The sequence below is a fragment of the Phycodurus eques genome, chromosome 9 (assembly GCF_024500275.1).
Source record: "Phycodurus eques isolate BA_2022a chromosome 9, UOR_Pequ_1.1, whole genome shotgun sequence".
Classification (NCBI taxonomy): domain Eukaryota; kingdom Metazoa; phylum Chordata; class Actinopteri; order Syngnathiformes; family Syngnathidae; genus Phycodurus; species Phycodurus eques.
The window spans coordinates 7,761,100-7,782,736 of record NC_084533.1 but is presented as its reverse complement, the minus strand read 5'-3'; the positions used below and the strand labels follow the sequence as shown (position 1 = coordinate 7,782,736).

At 39.1% G+C, this 21,637-nt stretch overlaps 1 protein-coding gene across 1 annotated transcript in view; it reads left to right on the top strand.

The window, feature by feature from the left end:
* slc16a2 (solute carrier family 16 member 2) overlaps positions 1-21,637 on the top strand; it is a 27,297-nt gene extending 5,660 nt beyond the window's left edge. The window contains exons 2-6 of the mRNA XM_061685167.1: positions 6,935-7,079; positions 7,848-8,334; positions 10,347-10,490; positions 14,344-14,572; positions 17,417-21,637. Of these exons, the coding sequence (XP_061541151.1) occupies positions 6,935-7,079; positions 7,848-8,334; positions 10,347-10,490; positions 14,344-14,572; positions 17,417-17,658 (1,247 nt within the window). The 3' untranslated portion in view covers positions 17,659-21,637. The remainder of the gene's footprint in view (positions 1-6,934; positions 7,080-7,847; positions 8,335-10,346; positions 10,491-14,343; positions 14,573-17,416) is intronic.

Genomic DNA, 21,637 nt, shown 5'->3' with positions numbered 1-21,637 from the left:
TTTTTTGGGCAAGAATATATTTTATGAGCCCCCACTAGTCTAAGCATGAGATTCTGATTAAGACTAGATTCTTGGAATAATAATTAAACAGACAAATTCATAAATTTTCACCATTCCTAGGGGGCAGCCATGTTGGGCAATATTGCCCTCGCTGTTGACTGAAATTTACATCACAAATGCTCTCGCAGTTGCATTGCAAATGTCACGTGACCAAATCCAGAAAGTGATGCTGGATGAAAGGGTGCTGACTGACGTTCCTGATCGAAAGCTAATCGGCCACTGCAGTGTCGGCATCAGAGTGAGTCCAATGGGCGGGCATTGGTTGGCGCGTGGGGGGTCACATTTGAACGCTCGCAAAAAAAAAAAATGCTCGCACACACACACACTTATTAAAGCCTTGCCATGGTGGCACGCGCACAGTCACACACATTCAAATTAAAGTGCAACCAAACTCATGTCCTTGTTTTGTTTCTAAATACATTAAATGTGTTTGAAGATAAGTGCTGAACACGTGCAAAGACTGAGAACAATAAGGAACTGAATTGTCGAGCAATAGCTTATGACTTTTTCTCCCTCTCTTTTGGCCGGATTTTATGGGTGATCCTTTGATGATCTGAATATTTGCTGATAACTCAATATGTTTTGTGTTTTTAGAGGCTAATCTTTCTGACAACTTTGGTTGAAATCCAAATTGTACAACTTCAGTGTATTCGACTTCAGAGCTTCCACTGTGTTAAATTTTTGGCTTTTTGGGGCTGCTGCAGCTGTTATATTTTGAACAACGAGTGGGTGGGCTTTTTATTACTTGCAGGTGGTTTCTCAATAATTACACAATGGAAAGTGGAATGGAGGTTTAATTCCTAATGTGCTAACTAAAACAAAAGCCCAGCAATGTCAAGGTGTGAACTCAGTTTTACTTTGCTCTGTCAAACGCAACACTGATGGAAGCCACACTGGCTTTCTCCTACAATCCAAACCACATGCATTTTAGGTTAATTTAAACACTCTAAATTTCCCTTAGGTATAAATGAGAGTGTGAATGGTTGTTTTTCTGTACCGTATGTGCCATGTGATTGACCGGCGACAAGTCAAGGTGTACCCTGCCTCTCACCCAAAGCCAGCCTGGATAAGCTCCAGCTCACCCGTGACCCTAATGATGACAAGCTCTATAGGAAAAAGATGGATAGATGTTAATGTGGGAACGAAGCGATTAGATGAATCTGATTTCAAACATTCCCTGTCAAGCAGGGGAGTAGGCTAGCTAGGGGAGTCGAAAAACAAACATGGTGTAAAAGATTGGCAATCTTTAAATTCCGTCAGCATTGGTAAAGTTAAAAAACGTCACTATTATTTCCCTGTTTTTAAGGTTGCTGCTCTTTAGCTGAGAAATGTCAGCCGCCCTGCCCAGGACCTGCTAAAGCCAGTTCATGTGGTCTCTCTGGAATGTGCTTATGTACCAAGTCTTTTGTCTTGTACCTCAGGCTATTACTGCAGCAATAAATGCAAGACTGTTGTTATGACAATGTCTGTATACAGGTTGTTGTGTGAATGGAAGAATAATGCACTCAGGTTGTAAAGCATTTTGGGTTTGGTTTGCATTCAACTACTAAAATATACGAACAAAGTCAGTGATTAGTTAATCTTTGTGAATGTTTTCTGTGGTTCGAAGTTCAGGATCAAGATCATTGCCAAGGATTAGCCTATCATGTCATGTTCCGACCATTATTCTTGTCTCTTCAAAGAGTGTAACATGTTCGTTTGTGATTTGGATTCTTATTCGTAGTGAGTTGCAACTCAAGATGTCAAAATATTTGACCACATATAAATATGTGCATATACAGTACTTAAAAAAATAAAGTAGTACTGTTTTACTTCTAGCACATGCAGCATTCTACACATTTAATACAACCCCTATTCCAATGAATTTTGTGTTATTGTGTTACATTGTGTTAAACATAAATAAAAACAGAATACAATGATTTGCAAATCATGTTCAACCTATATTTAATTGAATACACTACAAAGACAAGATATTTAATGTTCAAACTGATAAACTATTGTTTTTTAGCAAATAATCATTAGCTGCAACACGTTCCAAAAAAGCTGGGACAGGGTCATGCTTACCAGTGTGTTACATCACCTTTTCTTTTAACAACAATAAACTAATTGTTGAAGCTTTGTAGGTGGAATTCATTTCCATTCTTGCTTGATGTACAGCTTCAGCTGTTCAACAGTCCGAGATCTCCATTGTCGTATTTTACGCTTCATAATGCGCCACACATTTTCAATGGGAGACAGGTCTGGACTGCAGGCAGCTCCAGTCTAGTACCCAGACTCTTTTACTATGAAGCCACGCTGTTGTAACACGTGCAGAATGTCGTTTGGCATTGTCTTGCTGAAATAAGCAGGGACGTCCATGAAAAAGACTTTGTTTGTTTGCAGCATATGTTTCTCCGAAACCTGTATGTACCTTTCAGCATTAAAGGTGCCTTCACAGATGTGTAAATTACCCAGGCCATTGGCACTAACACACCCCCATACCTTCACAGATGCTGGCTTTTGAACTTCGTGTCCATAACAGTCCGGATGGTTCTTTTCCTCTTTGGCCCAGAGGACACAAAGTCCACAATTTCCAAAAACAATTTGAAATGTGGACTCGTCGGACCACAGAACACACTTCCACTTTTCACAATTCTGGGAAGGTCCTTTTATTCCCAATCATGGCACCCACCTGTTCCCAGTTAGCCTGTTCACCTGTGGGATGTTCCAAACAGGTGTTTGATGAGCATTTCTCAACTTTCTCAGTCTTTTTTGCCACCTTTCCCAGCTTTTTTGGAACGTGTTGCAGCCATAAAATTCTAGGTTAATGATTATTTGCTAAAAACAATAAAGTTGATCACTTTGAACATTAAATATGTTGTCTTTGTAGTGTATTCAATTAAATATAGGTTGAACATGATTTGCAAATCATTGTATTCTGTTTTTCTTTGTTTAACACAATGTCCCAACTTCATTGGAATTGGGGTTGTACCTACATTTCAAACATTAGGGGTTCTGTCTTATTTTTGAACTAACCTAAGGCACTTTGTGTTTCTGCTTGCTTCAGGGCTTATTCAGGATTTGGGCTTGGGAATGGAGTTTCAGTTAAGTCTCTAACCTCTCCCCCTGACTTCACTCCTTGCATCATACATAACATTGTGTGTGGCAGGAGAGCACGTTCCTGCCACACACAATGTTACATGCACAAGCACCTTGGGGTTTAAGGTTTGCATTTATATAATTGTGTGACTTAATTGAGTCACATCTAAAATACATGATTACATTTTTCTAAATTTGACCTGGAGAGATGGTTTTGTCTTCTGTATATCTCTATTTGATACCCTTATTTCATTGCTGTGTTACAAGGATTGGACTGCCTTGTTCTTGATATCCAGGCTGAATTAGGACAGCTGTAACCCTAAATTATTTTTGACTACTTACACGTAGAACCAGTTCCAACTATGTACTCTCACAGACATGACATTGTCAGTGTAGAAATATAGTATCAGAACAACTACTGTGACATGTGTTTGTCTTGGTTTCATAATAGGTCACACAATGTTTACCAGAGGACCAGAATATCATTTGTGGTGGTGGGTATCCGGCGGCTGGGCGGGGTTTTTGGAGGGAAGGGCGGGGGTTAAAGTTAAGTGAACACTTACCGATTAACATCATAAATTTAAATATTTTGATAAAAAAAAAATACAATCACTCATAAATAAATAAATAAAATTAAATAAAAGGAATTAATATAAAATGTAAACTCAAACACTTACTGGACTCGACACTAACTTTTCCATTGACACTGGAGCATGCATGATGTACAGTGGGTACGGAACGTATTCAGGCCACCTTAAATATTTCACTCTGTTTTATTGGAGCCATTTGCGAAAATCATTGAAGTTATTTTTTTTCCTCATTAATGTACACACAGCACCCCATATTGACAGAAAAAAATGGAATTGTTGAAATGTTTGCAGATTTATTAAAAAAGAAAAACTGAAATATCACGCAGCTGCAAGTATTCAGACCCCTTGCTGTGACACTCATATATTTAACTAGGGCGCCGTCCATTTCTTCTGATCATCCTTAAAATGGTTCTACACCTTGATTAGAGTCCAGCTGTGTTTGATTGTACTGACTGGACTTGATTAGGAAAGCCACACACCTGTCTATATAAAACCTTACAGCTCACAGTGCATGTCAGAGCAAATGAGAATCATGAGGTCTAAGGAACTGCCTGAAGAGCTCAGACAGAATTGTGGCAAGGCGCAGATCTGGCCAAGGTTACAAAAAAAATTCTGCCGCACTTCAGGTTCCTAAGAGCACAGTGGCCTCCATAATCCTTAAACGAAAGATGTTTGGGACCACCAGAACCCTTCCTAGAGCTGGCCTTCCGGCCAAACTGAGCATTCGGAGGAGAAGAGCCTTGGTGAGAGAGGGGAAGAAGAACCCAAAGATCACTGTGGCTGAGCTCCAGAGATGCAGTCGGGAGATGGGAGAAAGTTCTTGAAAGTCAACCATCACTGTAGCCCTCCACCAGTTGGGGCTTTATGGCAGAGTGACCCGATGGAACCCTCTCCTCAGTGGAAGACACATGAAAGCCTGCATGGAGTTTGTTAAAAAAAAACATCTGAAGGAGTCAAAGATGGTGAGAAATAAGATTCTCTGGTCTGCTGAGACCAATATAGAACTTTTTGGCTTTAATTCTAAGCGGTAAAACCAGGCAGTGCTCATCACTTGTCCAATACAGTTCCAACAGTGAACCATGGTGGTGGCAGCATCATGCTGTGGGGGTGTTTTTCAGCTGCAGGGAGCTCCAATCCTACCTCACTTCCAATAATCTCCATGCACAATTGCAGTCTGGGTTCCACCCCCTCCATACCACGGAAACAGCACTCAAGATCACAACCTCCTCCTGGCTGCTGACTCTGGCCTACTCGCCATCCTCATCCTCCTTGATCTCACTACAGTTTTTGATACGATTTCCCGCACCATCCTCATGAACAGAGATTGGCATTACACATACCCTCCTCCAGTGGTTCAGTTTTTACCTGTCCATACCTAGTCTGTTCAAATTAACTCACTCAAATCCGATCGGCCCCACATTTCATTTGGTGTCCCCCAGGGCTCTGTCTTGGGCCTCCTCGTCTTTTTCACCTACATCCTTCCTCCTGCCAATAGTTTCCGTAAATTCAATTTACGCTTGCAGGGATATCTGGTTGACACCCAGCTCTACCTCTCCACCAAACCCACTGCCACTCTTCCTCCTTCTCCCCATACTGACTGGTTCTGTGAACTCAAACACTGGTTCTCACCCAACTTTCTACAACTCAATAGTTATAAAACTGAAATCCTGCTCATAGGTGCCAAGTCAATGCTAGCCAAAATTGTTGACAGTTTTCCATTACACTTGAAAATTTCCCCCTCCCCTCAGGTTAAGAGTTTGGGTGTCATCCTCGACAGCAGTCGCTCCTTCAAAGGACACAAAAACATCACCCGGTTGGCATGCTTTCACTCACGAAACATTGTCTCCGTCCATCCCTCACCCCCCAAACTGCTGCTGTTCATAGCCTCATCACATACCACTTGGATTATTGTAACACTCTTCTGTTTGGTCTCCCGCACAAGTCACTATAAAAACTACAACTTTTCCAGAACTCTGCTGTCCGTATTATCACATGGACCCCTCCACTTACCCAATCACTCCTGGCCTGCAACAATTGGCTCCATCTCCAATACTGCAGCAAATATAAAATACTGATCTGCACCTTCAATACCATCAATAACCTCAACCCGCCATAACTTTCTGACCTCCCTCCTTCACTGTTGCCGTATAATAATGATAATAATAATAATTAATAATATTTTTTATTAGGATTATTGAATAAGCTAAACATGAGCAGCCTCTGTCAGAACATCCATGCTGCTCACATTTATTTTCTTTGGTTAAGCTTTAAGGCTTTGTACATACTGTACACACTGTGACTTATTTAAAGTGCTATATGTACACACACCTGTACATACGTATGAGGCCTGCAGGCTAACGGTGCTATTTGCTGAACCTAGTCACCTCTGTGTTTGTTGCATTAAAACCACTGAGAAGGGGAATATACGCTTGTAATGTTTTGATGAATTAGAAAAAAACGAACCTGTTTCTGGGTACTGGTACCATGGGTGTATATAATGGCACAATGTATTTGAGACTGTGACCTGTGACATGTGACCAGGTTAATTAGTCCATATGGTCTCAGTCTCAGGGAAAGGTCGTGGGTTGTACTTAGAATAGCATGGCCTCTAGGTTCAGGTTGATCAAAGTTACTTACGTTTGCTCCTCAGGTAACTACAGCCAAACAGTTTGTTTGCATTTGAACACTGTCTCTGTGCGTCATTTGGATCACTGTTTTTGTCACTGCATGGACATTGCACCACAGACTGACTTTTATCAACTTTTGGATGTACTTAACCATCATTAAAATTATTATTATTTTTTTTAACGTGACGTGAATACCTGTATAGAAGTTGCATTGAAATCATATCCATTATCATAAAAGGTAAATCACACAGGATGAGAGGATATATATATCACTTGTTTTGAAAATTTTGCATGTATAACGGGTTCTTAACTGTTTGGTTCACCTACATGTGAGTTATGTACAAATTATACAAGTGGCTTTTTGTACATCTTTTTATTCCCAACTCAGTTTTCATGGAAGAAGAAATATCCATCTATCCTCATTGTTTTTATGTTTACACACCCCATCTCCTGTGACATGGTTTGATTCGTTGTGGTGCAATTGCAATTGTTTCATTGCATTAATTTTCTTCAGGTGACTTCTACAACACATTCATTGATCTAATGCAGTCTGACATCATGTCTCCATTATCTCTGTAGCCTGGGTCGGGGCTCTCGCCATGGGGATGATTTTCTTCTGTTCACCGGTGGTCAGCATGTTTACGGACCACTTTGGCTGTCGGAAAACTGCGGTCAGTGGGGCAATCCTGGCATTCATCGGATTGCTGAGTACATCTTTTGCAAAGTAAGATGCAATTGCTCCCTATTCATTAATGTATTGCAGATTATGAATTTGACGTTTTTGGCCGAAAATTCTCTCCTGAGACTAACCAATTCTCTCCTGAGACTAACCAAATAAGAATTATTTAGTGTTGTACAGTAATGAACAGATAACTGATTTGTTCAACATAGGTTGAATGGTTAGCTGTTTTGCCAGTGTGTGAACCTCTTGTGAACCAGCCATTTTATGTTACTTGGGTGGGTGCGCGCTATAGCATGGTCTGCTCTAAAACATGAGACATGCATGGTGCCTGAGGGATCCATTTTAATCCTTGAAATTGAAATATTGGCCTCTGGCATGGATTCCATGGTAATAAATTGTAGTTTTAAAATGTTTTAAATAATTTTCACCACCTGTTAGCTTTCACCGCATGGTAGATGCATGCTGGCATTTATAGGTCCCATTAAAACGCCTATGGCTAATGAGCAGATTAGATTATACTCTAGCAATGCAAAGCAAGCACATAAATTTAGAAACTGTTTAACACTGACTAACTGGTATGTTAAGAGCAGAGGTAAGTTTTTTCATGTGTGCGCATAAAAAGTTTAAAAAGTGCCAACGTGAGCGTTATGCTCAAGCCAATTAGGAAATATTTTTCTATTTATGTTGCACCGTCATGTAAAGTAATAATTTCAAAGTAAATGTTTCCATGAAAGGAATTGGTGGATTAGTGACTGAATCACTCTGTAAAGCCATCCAATTAATTTGTGATTGTCTGTTTTTCTATTTTAGCTCCTTGAGCCTCCGCTATTTCACTTATGGAATACTGTTTGGCTGTGGATCCTCCTTCGCTTTCCAACCCTCTTTGGTTATCCTTGGCCACTACTTTCGCCAGCGCCTGGGCCTTGCAAATGGGGTGGTGACGGCAGGTGCCAGCCTCTTCTCCATGGGTCTTCCGGTTTTGCTGAACAAAGTAGTGGAGCCGCTGGGACTCAGCAGAACCTTCCAGATACTAAGCTTATTTATGCTTGTGCAAGCCTTACTGGCGCTAACATTCAAGCCATTGCTACCTGCTGGACCCTGCATGGGACCAACTGGCCCTGCTAAGTCCCATATCCAGGCAGGGGCGACTCCTCAGAGCGGGAGCTGGTGGCATAAGGTATTGGCGGGGATCAGAAAGTACTTCAACCTGCGAGTGTTTCACATCCTCACTTACCGTGTGTGGGCGTTTGGAGTTGCTACGGCTGTACTGGGCTACTTTGTGCCTTATGTCCATCTGGTAAGAACATTACGCTCTTGTTCCATTGCATACTTTATTTTTCCCTGCCTCAATATGGCTCATGAGAATAATTTCGTCTGTACCCTCCTGATTGCCATTTTCTGTGCCTTGTAGAATAAACATATTTTCATGTTGTGCTTAAACATCGTCCTCTAAGCAGTTAAGGGTGGGAATCGATAAGAATTTAGTGATTCTGGTTTCATTCTCGATAATGCTTATCGAACCGATTACTTTTCAATTCTTTCATCGAGTCTCATTAGGTGAGGGAATGAAATACAGTGGAACCTCACTAAATTGGACTAATAGGGGCAGGGGGTCGTCCGTTCTAGCCGATTCTCCCTTTACATTCAAGGACTTTTTTTTTTTTGTGGCCATATGCACCCATATTACTGTACAATACAAAATTATTGTTTTGTACATTTTTCATGGCCTAAAACACCCAGAACAGTACAAATGCATTGTTCTGTACTTAAATAAATCTAAAAAAGCTTGAAAATGTTTGAAAATGTTTAAACTTTCTCCCAACTTACCACGTTGGTTTGCTTGTTCATGGTGACATTGTTGACGTAGTCATGGTAGGCAAATTGAGGCCGGTCGCTTTCATGAGCCGCGACGAATTAGTGTGCTTCCTAGTTCCTAAGCCGTTTCCATAGACGACCGGCTTGACAAAATAAATAAATAAATAAATAAAATAAAAAACTATTACTGTACCAAAAATAGCATTTACCAGACTCCAGAGACTGTTTTGTATTCCTGTGAGTTAACACTGCTGCCATGCCCCTCTCTCTGTGTGCAGTTCTCTATTCACAATAGACATTAGACAGAGCCATCATCAGCATGCCATGGGAATGTGCCACATTCAACATGGCCGGCACATACGCACGGGAGGCACATCTTATTGTTGGATTTAGTGGTATTGTATACTCTATTTGTGACCCGGAAATACGTCAGTCCCATTTTCTGCTTGTATTGTGCCACAACGCCAGTAAACAACAGCGGCCAATTCTGGAACTATCAGAGTTTGTCAACTGCAGTTTAAGTGATATTGTATATCAGTGATATCGAGGTGGCACTGTAACACAAATAGGTTTTATTGAGGGGATTTTAGCAATATTAATGCATGTGATAGACTTGGAGAAACCACAGTATGGTGGATTAAAGCAGGGCTTGTGTAATCACATGTTTTTAAATATTTAGTCCCTCACCTCACTTGGGAAATACGGAGATTGAGAGCATTTATGTCAGGGTTTTACTGTATGGAAAATCTTAATTTTCTGTTGGCTTTGTTACCTGAACGTGTGCTGGGTACACAAATAGTGAAGATCAGACATGTTTATGTCAGTAGCATTGTACTGTAATAAGTTTATAAGAATTGCTCTTAAACTGTGGCTTCTCTTATATTTAGAAGCGTAGTGACATCAAATTACAGTGCACTTATTTCAATTCATACTTTAATCTAGAAAATGTAACTAATTATTGAGGATGCAGTGTAAAACTGCAGCACAGAGCTGTGAAGTTGATACCCTTATATCCAGATTTCGGATGTTTCAGCTACGGCCTCCCTCTGCCAGACCTGTTGTTTCAGGCCCAGGCCCAGATGTAAACACATCCCCGGTCTTTGTAATGGCCTGACCATTTCAGGAAACCTATCCTGTATGGCCTCTCTGTATCCTGAAACATGCCTATCCTATGGCCATTCATACATAACAAGCTGTTCAAACGAACGCAAATAGTTCAACGTGTTCAGGAAAGAAATCAGAGGGTGGCTTTGTGTTTTGGATCTGATTTAGGAGTGTGGCTGAGTTGCTGGCTTCTGACCAATATATACATATACACATACAGTATATTCCTGCTATGCTGTTCCAAAAGTTAACATTTGGGTTATTTCAGGACATTTTACCGAGTGCATAATCTACTTCTTAAGTATAGAACAAAACATGATGTTTTCCAGAAGGTTGTGTGACATTTTGTTAGTTTTCTGTAGCACCGACCTGGCTCAATCTGTGTGACAGATCAACTTTGTCGAGGAGCGGTTCAAGGGGGCCAAGAAGGAATGGGTACTCCTTGTGTGTATCGGAGCGTCATCAGGAGTGGGACGCCTCACTTTCGGCAAAGTTGGGGACCTAATTCCTGCTCTGAAGAAGATCTACATGCAGGTGAGGAAATGAATGACAGTGGAGAGTTTGAAGCCAGTGACTTTGCTTCATGTCTTTTGTCATGTCCTGTCTGGAGCCTTGAACATTTAGTTGAAATTTAAACTGTTGCAGCTTGATCAGTAATCGTATCTAACCAGGTGGGATACATTGTGTTTATTCTGTATAAGCATTTATATATTTTGTTAGCAGACAAACACAACCCATACAGTTCTTAAATTTCAGCTATGCATTTTTAAACACAAATTTAAACGTCATGGATGATGGATGTTGCGTAGTAGGTCACATTGTGGTCATATATATAAATATATATACATATATATAGATATATAAATATATATACATATATATAGAGACTTCAAGAAATATATGCAGTTTAAACTAGACTAGTATTGCGATAATCTGGGACAATGTCAATTGTGCAAATGTTGCAGATGCTACTCAGGCACATGAGTGGCGGATATTGGTCAACAACAGATAAGCAAACAGAGCAGCGTGGCGAGACTACTACAGAGAGTGCACGAGTAATGTATAATTGGCCCAACAGAAATGTGACAACAAACTCAAGACAAAAAATTGGCAGCATGTTGCAATGGAATTGTAAGTTAACTGTTTAAGAAGTTAATGGAAAGAGGGAAGAAGCTGTTGGAATGTCTGCTTGTTTTAGTTTGCATTGTTTGGTAGCGCCTACCTGTGGGAAGGAGCTGCAAGAGGTGTTATACAGTTACCCAAGCCATGGGCATGAACACACCCCCATACCATCACAGATGTTGGCTTTTGAACTTTGCGCTGATAACAATCCAGATGATCCTTTTCCTCTTTGGCCTGGGGGAAACGATATCCATGATTTTCAAAAACTATTTAAAATAAGGACTCGTAAGACCGCAGGATACTTTTTCCACTTTGAATCAGTCCATCTCAGATGAGCTTGAGCCCAGAGAAGCCCGCTGCATTCCTGGGTGTTGTTGATATTTGGCTTTCGTTTTGCATGGTCAGGTTATAACTTGACCATTTGTAGATGTAGTGACAAACTGTGTTAACTGACAATGGCTTTCTGAAGTGTTCCTGGGCCCACGCGGCAATATCCTTTACATAATGATGCCGGTTTTTAATGCAATGATGCCTGAGGAATCGAAGGTCATGGCCATTCAGTGTTGGTTTTCGACCTTGCCGTTTACATAGAGAGATTATATTATGGACTGTAGATTAGGCTTTACACGATCAGGATTTTGGGGGCTGGTCACCGATCAGCGAGTTTAAAAAAAATCGATAACCGATCACTGATCCGATCACAAAATGGCGCAATGTGTCTACTTAAATGCATTGTTCATTTACTGTATATACTTCCGTACTTAATTGCTAAAAAAATTATATTTACAGTAAATAATGTATCTTTGTTCATCTATTTATGCCAGTGAGGCATAGTGACAGACAAATGAATGGTCTTCTATTAGATGGCAGGAAGTATATACAGTAATTAATATATCCACTTTTTGTGACATTTTTGTTTGTTGGTGTGCCGTGAGATTTTTCAATTGTAAAATATGTGCCTTGGCTCCATAAAGGCTAGAAATCACTGCTCTCGTCAGATCATGTATTGTAATCAGTCAGGTCAAACTAATGTTACAACATCCATCCATCCATTTTCTGTATCGCTTATCCTCACTAGGGTCGCAGGCGTGCTGGAGCCTATCCCAGCTATCTTCGGGCAAGAGGCGGGGTACACCCTGAACTGGTCGCCAGCCAATCGCAGGGCACATATAAACAAACATTTGCACTCACATTCACACCTACGGGCAATTTAGCATGACAGAAATAATGGGTGATAACTTACTGTAATTCAATTATTTTATTGTAATTAAATTACTTCACAAGCACCAAAACATTAGAGCATGATTAGACAGAACACCTGCATGTTCGCTTACAACCGTTAGTGGTACCACTAGCTTGCTAGGCTACATAACGTTTTGTTGCCTGCTTGTGAGCCATATCGTTTTAAAAGTACGTGAACATACCTCAAGCAAGCCTTAAATGAACGCCCTCTCCTGAGCACGGGTGACCACCTTTTTCCCCCATTTTGTTCTTATAAACACATGGCGCGATCCATTATTGTTGTCATCGCCATGGTAACGAGTGTATCTGTTCGCGTTTGAGTTGACAAGATGAAGCCCAGTGATCGTAAACAACGGGATGCGAAGATTGACATAAGGGTGTTTTTGAGTATTCCTTTTTTTTGGAACGTGTTGCTGGCATCAAATTCAAAATGAGAGAATATTTTCAAAAAAACAATGTTCATCAGTTTGAACATTAAATAGCTTGTCTTTGTAGTTTATTCAATTGAATACAGGTTGAAAAGGATTTACAAATCATTATATTCTGTTTTTATTTACATTTCACACAACGTCCCAACTTCATTGGAATTGGGGTATGCAATTACACTTTCCATGGTGAAGAGCAAAAGAACACAGTTTGCTGCATTTCTAGAAAAATCTGAATACTAACCTCCACCTTTAAAACTTCAAATTAACTATTAACTTCTTATGAAACCGTTGTTTATTTGACTGAGCCCTTGGCACAGACATGTTAGTAAATTTCAAAGTTCATTCAGTGTAAGTTTCAATAGTTTGGCTGCAGATCCTAATCTGCAGCCACACAAGACTTCCATTATGAAAAACTGCTGGATATTGCTAAGAGTGATTCAGTCCTAAAAGACAAGAAAAGAGAGAGCACAGTAGAATAGAGTAGGTTTGAGATGAACTGCCATGTGTTATTTGTGTACTTGTATTTTAAATTATAATCCATTGTCCCTGTCCTCAAAATTTGCCTTTCTTTATGTTAGTAAGAGGTTTGTTTTCAATTTCTGCTGAAGTCGTTTCTCCGTGCTCACCTTAAATTAGAGGCCAAGACATGTAACTAAGCATATTAGACTTCATAGCTATTGTGTACATACACAGCACACTTTATTAAACACGTATTAAAATATGATATTTTTCAAGGCACATCATCCAAACACACCAAAAGCTCGCCGTCGCTGACGTCATAGGCTGTTTCGTACTACTTAAACACTGGCACCTCGATCCATTCCACACGTCCACCACCCACACAGAGATGTAATTCTGAATATTACTCGGCGGCGGACTAATATGGCCGCACATTGGCCTGAGGTTCTGCCTGTCACAGGAGTTGACGTGACCAGAAAAAACACTTCCGCCGCTTCTGTACATTAAATTACACCAATATAATGAATCAAGCAGACGCCACAGTTGGATTTTGAACATGGAAATTAAATATTCTCAGTTTTAGGCTGATGCAAACACATGCGCACGGGTTTTCTGGATGGGCGAAGGAGTGTGCTGCTTACTGTGAGAGGCGCAATAGCAGTGAATGAAAGATGAAAACGTGAGGATTTGTACTTAATAGTCGTGATTGTCATACATCTCACTCGCAGCAATCCGCAATATATCGAGTGTATTTGATATATCCCCCGTCAAGACATCATAGTAAAGTGAATGTTCTTTGTTTTTTGAGTACCTTTTTGCACTCTATGGAATGCAGGTTCATAAATACCACCTGCAAAAATTGACACTGCATTTTGCCCATCATTTTCTGCCAACCTACCCTCCATGAATAATAAATAAATAAACACAGAAAGCAGTTAGCGTAAATAACCACACCTCGAAATAAAAAAATTAACCATATTTGTCTTGCAGTGTAGAACATTGTTTAAAATGTAAACAAATACACTGTATATGGAAATCCCGCACATGCTCATTTGCACAAATAATGGAACACAATATGGTTATCTATTCTAAGAACATTTAAGAACAATGTCATGCGTCTCTTCTGTTTTTTATAGGTGGTGTCCTTCATAGCCCTGGGCCTCATGTCCATTATGATCCCTCAATGTTCCCTCTTCGAGGAACTTGTGGTTGTGTGTGTATTCCTGGGACTGTGTGATGGATGCTTCCTTACCATGATGGCTCCCATAGCGTTTGAGCTGGTTGGGCCCATGCAGGCCTCGCAGGCCATAGGATACCTGTTAGGCCTTATGTCTCTTCCAATGACTGCAGGCCCACCCATTGCAGGTGAGGGACTAGCTTTTTAACTTATTTTATATGCACTGTAACACTGAAGGTTGTAATCCAGAGAGATGTGCTAGTTTATCGATATTGGTAAACGTAAACTTCAGCACTTGACCTGAACAAAGACTGAAACATGTATCTGTGGGGTTGGGAGTGTGCAGCTGCATAATGCTAAGAGGACAATGTGTGGAAAGGTATGGGCCTGGAGCCAACTGTAGGCCGTCTTGGGGATTTGTCCTCAGGCTAAAGAAGAGTGCATATTAGGATCACTGTGCTCAGCTCTTTTTTTCATCTCCCCAACCTCCTCCAAGCCGACCTTCCCTGTCTTTAAAGTCATAAGTTATAGCCATCTAATGTGAGCATGGAGGGCAAAGCATTTATTTGTTGACTCAGGCATGCTCTTTCTTACGCCGTCTTTTAACCCTCACTCTCAATTTGATTTTAAACAGGAGATGTGCATGACTTAAAACATTCTAGCATGTTAGGGCATCTGGAAATTCGATCAGTACTTGGAGTGGTCGAGAGTTTTGTGCTTAGTGATGAGCACTGTTGCCTCACTAGTACAATACCCAGCCTGAGGGCTTTTAAAATCTATGGTTGGTTTATTGCCATAGTTGCGAGTGTAAATGATTGTGGCATAAAATGATTGACTGGTGATTTGTCCCATGTATTCCGCCTCTTGCTCTAAATCAGCTGGGTTAGGCTCCTGCCCCACTTGATTCTGCCCAGGATAAGCAGTATAGATGATGGGTGGATGGAACACAGAAAACAAACAGTGAAACTGACTCACTTTCCAGGCCTGTCCCGTGATGCTTGGTTTAAATTTTCTTTGTTTCCCAGATACAGAGCTGTCAAACTATAGAAATTAATTTCCAGAACAATTTGTCTGAATTTCCATATTTTTTTTAAATCATGTCAAAAACATTACTGTGGGGCATTTATTGCATTATATTGCTGTATGAAACAGGATCAAAAGAATTCTCCATACTGTTCAATTACAATACATAATTATTACTCTATAATCACAATCATGACTAAATTATGGCTTCAATTGTTGTTATTTTAATGTATTTATTACGGCAACCTTGTAATGGTGGATGCAGTTGTAGCCTGAAACAAAGTATATGAGATTTCAATGTGCCATCGTAAAAAAATATCTGTCTATAGATTAGTTAGCCTTTATCAAGTCTGTTTTCAACTGTAGTAAAAGAACCAAGTCTATTAAATCAGTTAAATCAGATGTCAAAAGTCAACATTACAGGTTCGTACGGTCATGAAAAACCTGGCAAAGTTATGGAAATTGAAAATGCATTTTCCAGCTCTGTTTGGAAAAGTAATGGAAATATTGCATGGATAATCTTTAGGATGTGTAAAACATAAATAAAATAAGTTAAGACATTATGGCTCACATAATCTCATTAGGGACGTGCTGCGCTGGCATCGTGCATGTTTGACTTTAAAAGTGTATTTTTAGAACAGTCTAATGTCTTGCAGAGGTGGGTAGAGTAGCCAAATATTGTACTCAAGTAAGAGTACTGTTACTTTAGAATAATATGACTCAAGTCAAAATAAAAAGTTGTCCTCCAAATATCTACTTGACTAAGAAAGTACTCCGTAAAAAAACTACTCAAGTAAGGAGTAACTCGTCAGTAACTTTTTTTAAAAATTATTTATTTATTTTTTAAATAAGAGTATGAACGTCAAATAAAATAAAATAAATAAAATAATATATGGGAGTCCACACACACCTGCCACCATTTTAGTTTTGAACTAAACAAAAACCAACACATGCAGTGGGCCCTAGAAAAACATTATTTGCTTTACTCTCTGAAATGACTGAATGAAGATGCTTTTTGCTGACCAGACTTATTGACAAAGTGTGTGTGAGTGTGTGTGTGTGACAGAGACGGAGAGAGAGAGAGACAGAGACATCTGCAACTGACCACTAGGTGTTTTCTCAAATTAAAAGTGGGCTGAAATATCTACGTTTGGGCAGTCATAATTTAAGACTATGCCACATGACAAAACTGTTTTTTTTCGGAGTCTGAAAAGTAAACACTCACGTAGCTGTTCTTCCCCCAAAAATTCACTTTGATTGGCCCACGGAGAGTTTGTGTGCGGTCATGTGACTGCCTTGTTCCGGCAAAATGGTGAATTGGAGTCAAATGACACTAGTGATCACGTTGGATTGGCGCTACGCCGCCCTATGCGGAAGTCGAAGATGAAGTCTAAAAATAGATCACGCACGCAACAATGGATAAATAAAAGTAGCGAGCGGCATGTCGATCATTGTAAGAGTAAACAATGATCTTTTATTCAAAAGCAGATCAATATTTGGTTGTCGCGAACCAAAAAGTAACTATTGGCAGATAAATCAAAGTAACTGTAATCTCACTAATACTACTCTAATATAAAGAGTAATGCGTTAGATTACTTATGACGTCACCGGGCCACATTTTTTGAGTAATGGAGTTACTTTGTAACGTGTTACCGGCATCACTGAATCTAACATAGACTTCCTGGAAGCACTGCAAACAAGTGAAATGCTAGGAAATGAAAAGAATAGATGTTTGGGAATAAATTAATGGAATTTCATGGAAGGAATATTAGAATTGAAGTCCGTGCTTCTGATAGTGCTTGGGCAAGCAGAGAAGGCCCTGACTGCCCTAACAATGAAAGTAATTAGGAATTGGTGTCTTCCAGATATGCAACATGGCTAAAGATTCATATGAATTTTGGAGAATCTGTAAAGACTGCAATAAACCTTTCGAGCCCTACCATCCACACTGTATTTTACAAACATTGGGGATTTGATTTATAATTGAGTCTTCTTTCTCCACGTCACAGGTCTTCTTCACGACTACTTTGGGGACTACATGGTGGCCTTCTCTGCAGCTGGTGTGCCTCCCATGATTGGAGGGGTTGTTCTGTTCTTTGTACCCCTCATTCACCGCCGGCTGAACCGTGGGCAGACGGCAGCACCAGAAGAAACGTCCGCTCACATGTTGCCCAATGCCCAACCGACACCAAAGAGCTGCTCCAATGGAGACATGCTGCCCGGCTACATTGACACAGTGACACATATCTGACTTATAATGGTAACATATGTTTATACATGACCGGTAGAAAATGTTTCCCATCCTTAAACACCATTTGTCATCCTTAGATTACCCTCTAGATTGCACTTGAGGGAGCAGCCCATTGCCGACCTTTAATTTCGCCTCCTCCTTTAACCTTGATTGTGGTTTGTTGTTAAGAGAAACTTGTGTGATCAGGTTTAAAGCTGTATTGGTGATGATAAGAAGGCTCACCGCTATACAAGTTAAGGAGGTGACGCGAAACACAGTCTGGGAAGGCAGCAAAATATTAACACGTAAAATACCTCAAGGAGGAATAAAATGAAGAATTTATTATTATTATTAATATTTTTACCAATAATGGTAGTTTATACTTGGGATTTTTAGCTCAAAACCTTAGCTTAATACTTTGTTGTGATTTGGAAATCCAAACAGAATATCTTTTAAATACATGAGGTATTGTCACGAATGTACAATCAACAGTATACTTTGTCACTTTTACAAAATATTATTTTATGATGTACTGTACTTTTATCAGTGAGTGTGACTTATCCATTACCTTTTAAAATGGAGGATGAGTACTTTCTCTGCCATATTTGCTTCAACTTGTGATGGCATTAAGTTGAATTACATGGCAGAAAGGAAACGGACTTTCTTTTTTCGTGGGCATGATGGCATGACAAGCAACGTCTCCGGTTCAATCAACATTGGTCGTGACATGAAAAGCCTGTCTTTGAATTCTGTAATGGTAACAAGCAGTTCAACTCGTATTCTCACAGGGAAACGTAGTCTGGGTGCTCCACCTCTGATTTTGATTACAGCTTTTACTGTATCTTCATATCTTCTCTATACAGCGGCGGCTGTGGCTCAGCCGCCCATTGTTGTATGAATGTGTGTGTGAACGGGGTGACTGTGAGGCTTTGTGAAGCGCTTTGGGCACTGTGATGGTGTAGTTAAAGCGCTATATAAAGGCAGTCCATTTACCATTTTCACACTGAGACAACTCCCTGGGAAACAAAGTGTATATGTTGCTAATATCACGAGAGGGGGGAAAAAAAACAAAAACAATCAGCCTCAGTTCACCTGAAAATACACTTGCAGCATTAACTACTTCACCAACCGGCGTCACGGGAGACAGAAGTGCAACTGAGGAAGGATACGCAAAGACAAGGGAAATGTTGTTCATATTGCATTTCATGATATGTGCTCATATCAAATTCAATGCAACGCTTCATCAAATTTGGCTTTTTGTTTTCAAATCCTTCACATCTTTTATTGTTCTGTCAAGATTTTTGGGAGTATGGTTTTAAATGACGCTACTTAATTTGTAACTTTCATGGGTCAGTCCTGGTTTTTTTTCCCCGTCATTTGCACTGTGTATTGTTTTAAGTTAGGGTCGTCTTAATGACAGTAGAATTTTTGTCACATTTAAAAAGGCGCTTGGAGCTTTCCCATGCGGGGAGAATTTCTTCTTTATCCACTTCTACCATGTATTCTCTTCAACAGTGAACTCAAACTGGGTCAACTGACTAGAAGGAGAGATTTAATTTTCCTTTTTTTTTGTTTTCTTATTCACTAATCCTCTCATTCGTGCTTCGATTACATTTTCTTACATATTTGCTCCAAATCTGTAGATTATTTCAATCACAAAGCTCATTTCTTACAATCTTTAAGGGGTAAAAGAAACACGAATAATGAACCTCAGATAAGTGTGGATATAAAATAGGGTCATCGATGGACTGACATATTGTTACATTTATTTTCCAACTAAATAACCAATCACAAGGTGACAGAATCAAGCTAGTTCTAGCTAGCCACATAAGCTAACATCCTTAAATGAAACAACCAAAATGTATGGTTTTTCACCATAATCCAATTTTAATTCATGTTGAATAATCTGCTTCATATTATCACTCAAAGATTTACAAATGTCATATTTTAAATGGCTGCATGCTACAGTGAGATTGACATTGACAGACAGGTGGTCTAATTATCTGATGAAAAAAAAATGCATTTAAGCATAAAAACACAGGCCTCTTGATTGACTTGGTAGTGGTACATTATTTTTACATCCAATTTGACGGAAAATGTCGGGTAAATTAAAAAATACAGTTTGCATAAATTTTCTGTGCACTAGCTATTTCTAGCTAGTTCATACAAGCTAGTGAGTCTTTCAAATATAACAAAGTAAACAGGTTTCAGATCCCCTTAACCAGTTACGCACTAATGTTGAGTGATTTGATCATTTACTCATTAATAAATGAAATATTTTTAGACTACTGTAAATTAGTATACTGATGTCTAACAATGAGTAGAACAATAAGCGGAAAAGTAAATGTTTATGTAAAGGTTGTATCTCAATTACATTTTTAGTGTTGTTACTGTGAATATTACTACTTTTACTCAGTTTCAGTGTTTAGCGTTTTGTTTTTAAATTTTCTGAATGTTTTATTTTTTATTTTTGTATTTTTTTGTATTTTAATTTTAATTTTATTTTTTAATAGTGGCACAAGGACTACAAGTGAGACACTTGACTCACAGCAGTAACCTCAATTCAAAAACAAATCTACCTTTTCAGACCGGTCTGAACAGTTACAGAATTCTCTGTTTAGGTACACTTCCTAGCAATTCCAACTTCAACACCTGCTTACTTCATTTTTCAAAATTTAGCAAAGTTTTCTCTTTATCAGCCAAAGTTTACAGTACAAACAGTTGAAACTAGATGTTGACATACACTATATTAAAAAACACATATGCTGTTTTTTTTTTTTCACTGTCTGAAATTAAATCAGAGAGAACCTTTCCTATTTAAGGTCAGTTAAAATTACCAAAACTATTTGCAAAATGCCAGAATAATGAGGGAAGGGAAGAATTTTTTTTTTTTTTTTTTTTAAAGACAATTTTTCATTATTACTTATTATTACTAAAATCACGTCAAACAAAATTTAGCTACAACCGTAACCCTATGAGTGTGTGTAATATTTTACTTTTAATGATTAATTTAAATTAGACATTTTCGTTGTTCATTTCTAATAGTCTTACGCTAAAAAAAAAAAAACGTCTTTCTTTGGTGCCTGAGATGCTATGCAGGTCACGTGCATTCATCCGAGCTGGCTGCACTTAGAAGGACAAAGCTGATTGTTAAACTTGTCCTGCATATGACTAAATGAAGCCCAACTAAGCTTTTGGTGTTATGTATATAATCACTTGTGTGGTCAATATTTTCAGCTACATTTCATGTAACAGTTGCTGACATTGACTTATCCCAAGAGAACAAATCAGTCACTCTCCTCATTAGACTCTTTGGGACTAACGCAGAAAGTAATGATAAAAGAGAGAATTTGTTAGTGTCAAAACATTTGTTATTCACACAAAATGTGCCATTTTTTTCTCTTCTACTGACCTCAATCTTTTGCCTACTCTTTTACTGTTTGTTTGCGAACAATAGCAACGATATGTCCAGCAGGAGCTTTAAGTCTTCATGTTATACATAAAACTGAGCAATGACTTAGCAAAAATCTAGACAATAAAACCTCATTCAATGCCATGGGGCATTTCATGCACGAATACTCTGCCAGAGCCACAGTCACTTAAATCATTTTTGGTAATAATTATAAAGTGTAGCCGTTTTATTAATGCTCTACAAACTCTGTGGGCTGTGTTACTGATGCTTATTTGTCATTCTAAAGACTGGAACTCTTATTTCTTTTTCCTTTTATTGCTGAGCTTTTTTCAGTGCTCTCTGTCTTTGCTTTGTTGTTGACACGTGTGACTGTGTGATAACCTCCAGAGAGGTTGCTGTAGTAAACCACGATTGCCTCTCTTTGGAGCTGTTTGATTTATCCTCGCTTGCAGGCTTCTCCTTTTTATATGATAATTTAAAAATAATAATAAGGCCAGTAGGCTAAATGTTACTAAATCTGAAACTGAGTCATCAAGCTGCTAGAAAATCTGTATTAAAAGACTTTTTTTTTCTATTAAAACATCATTA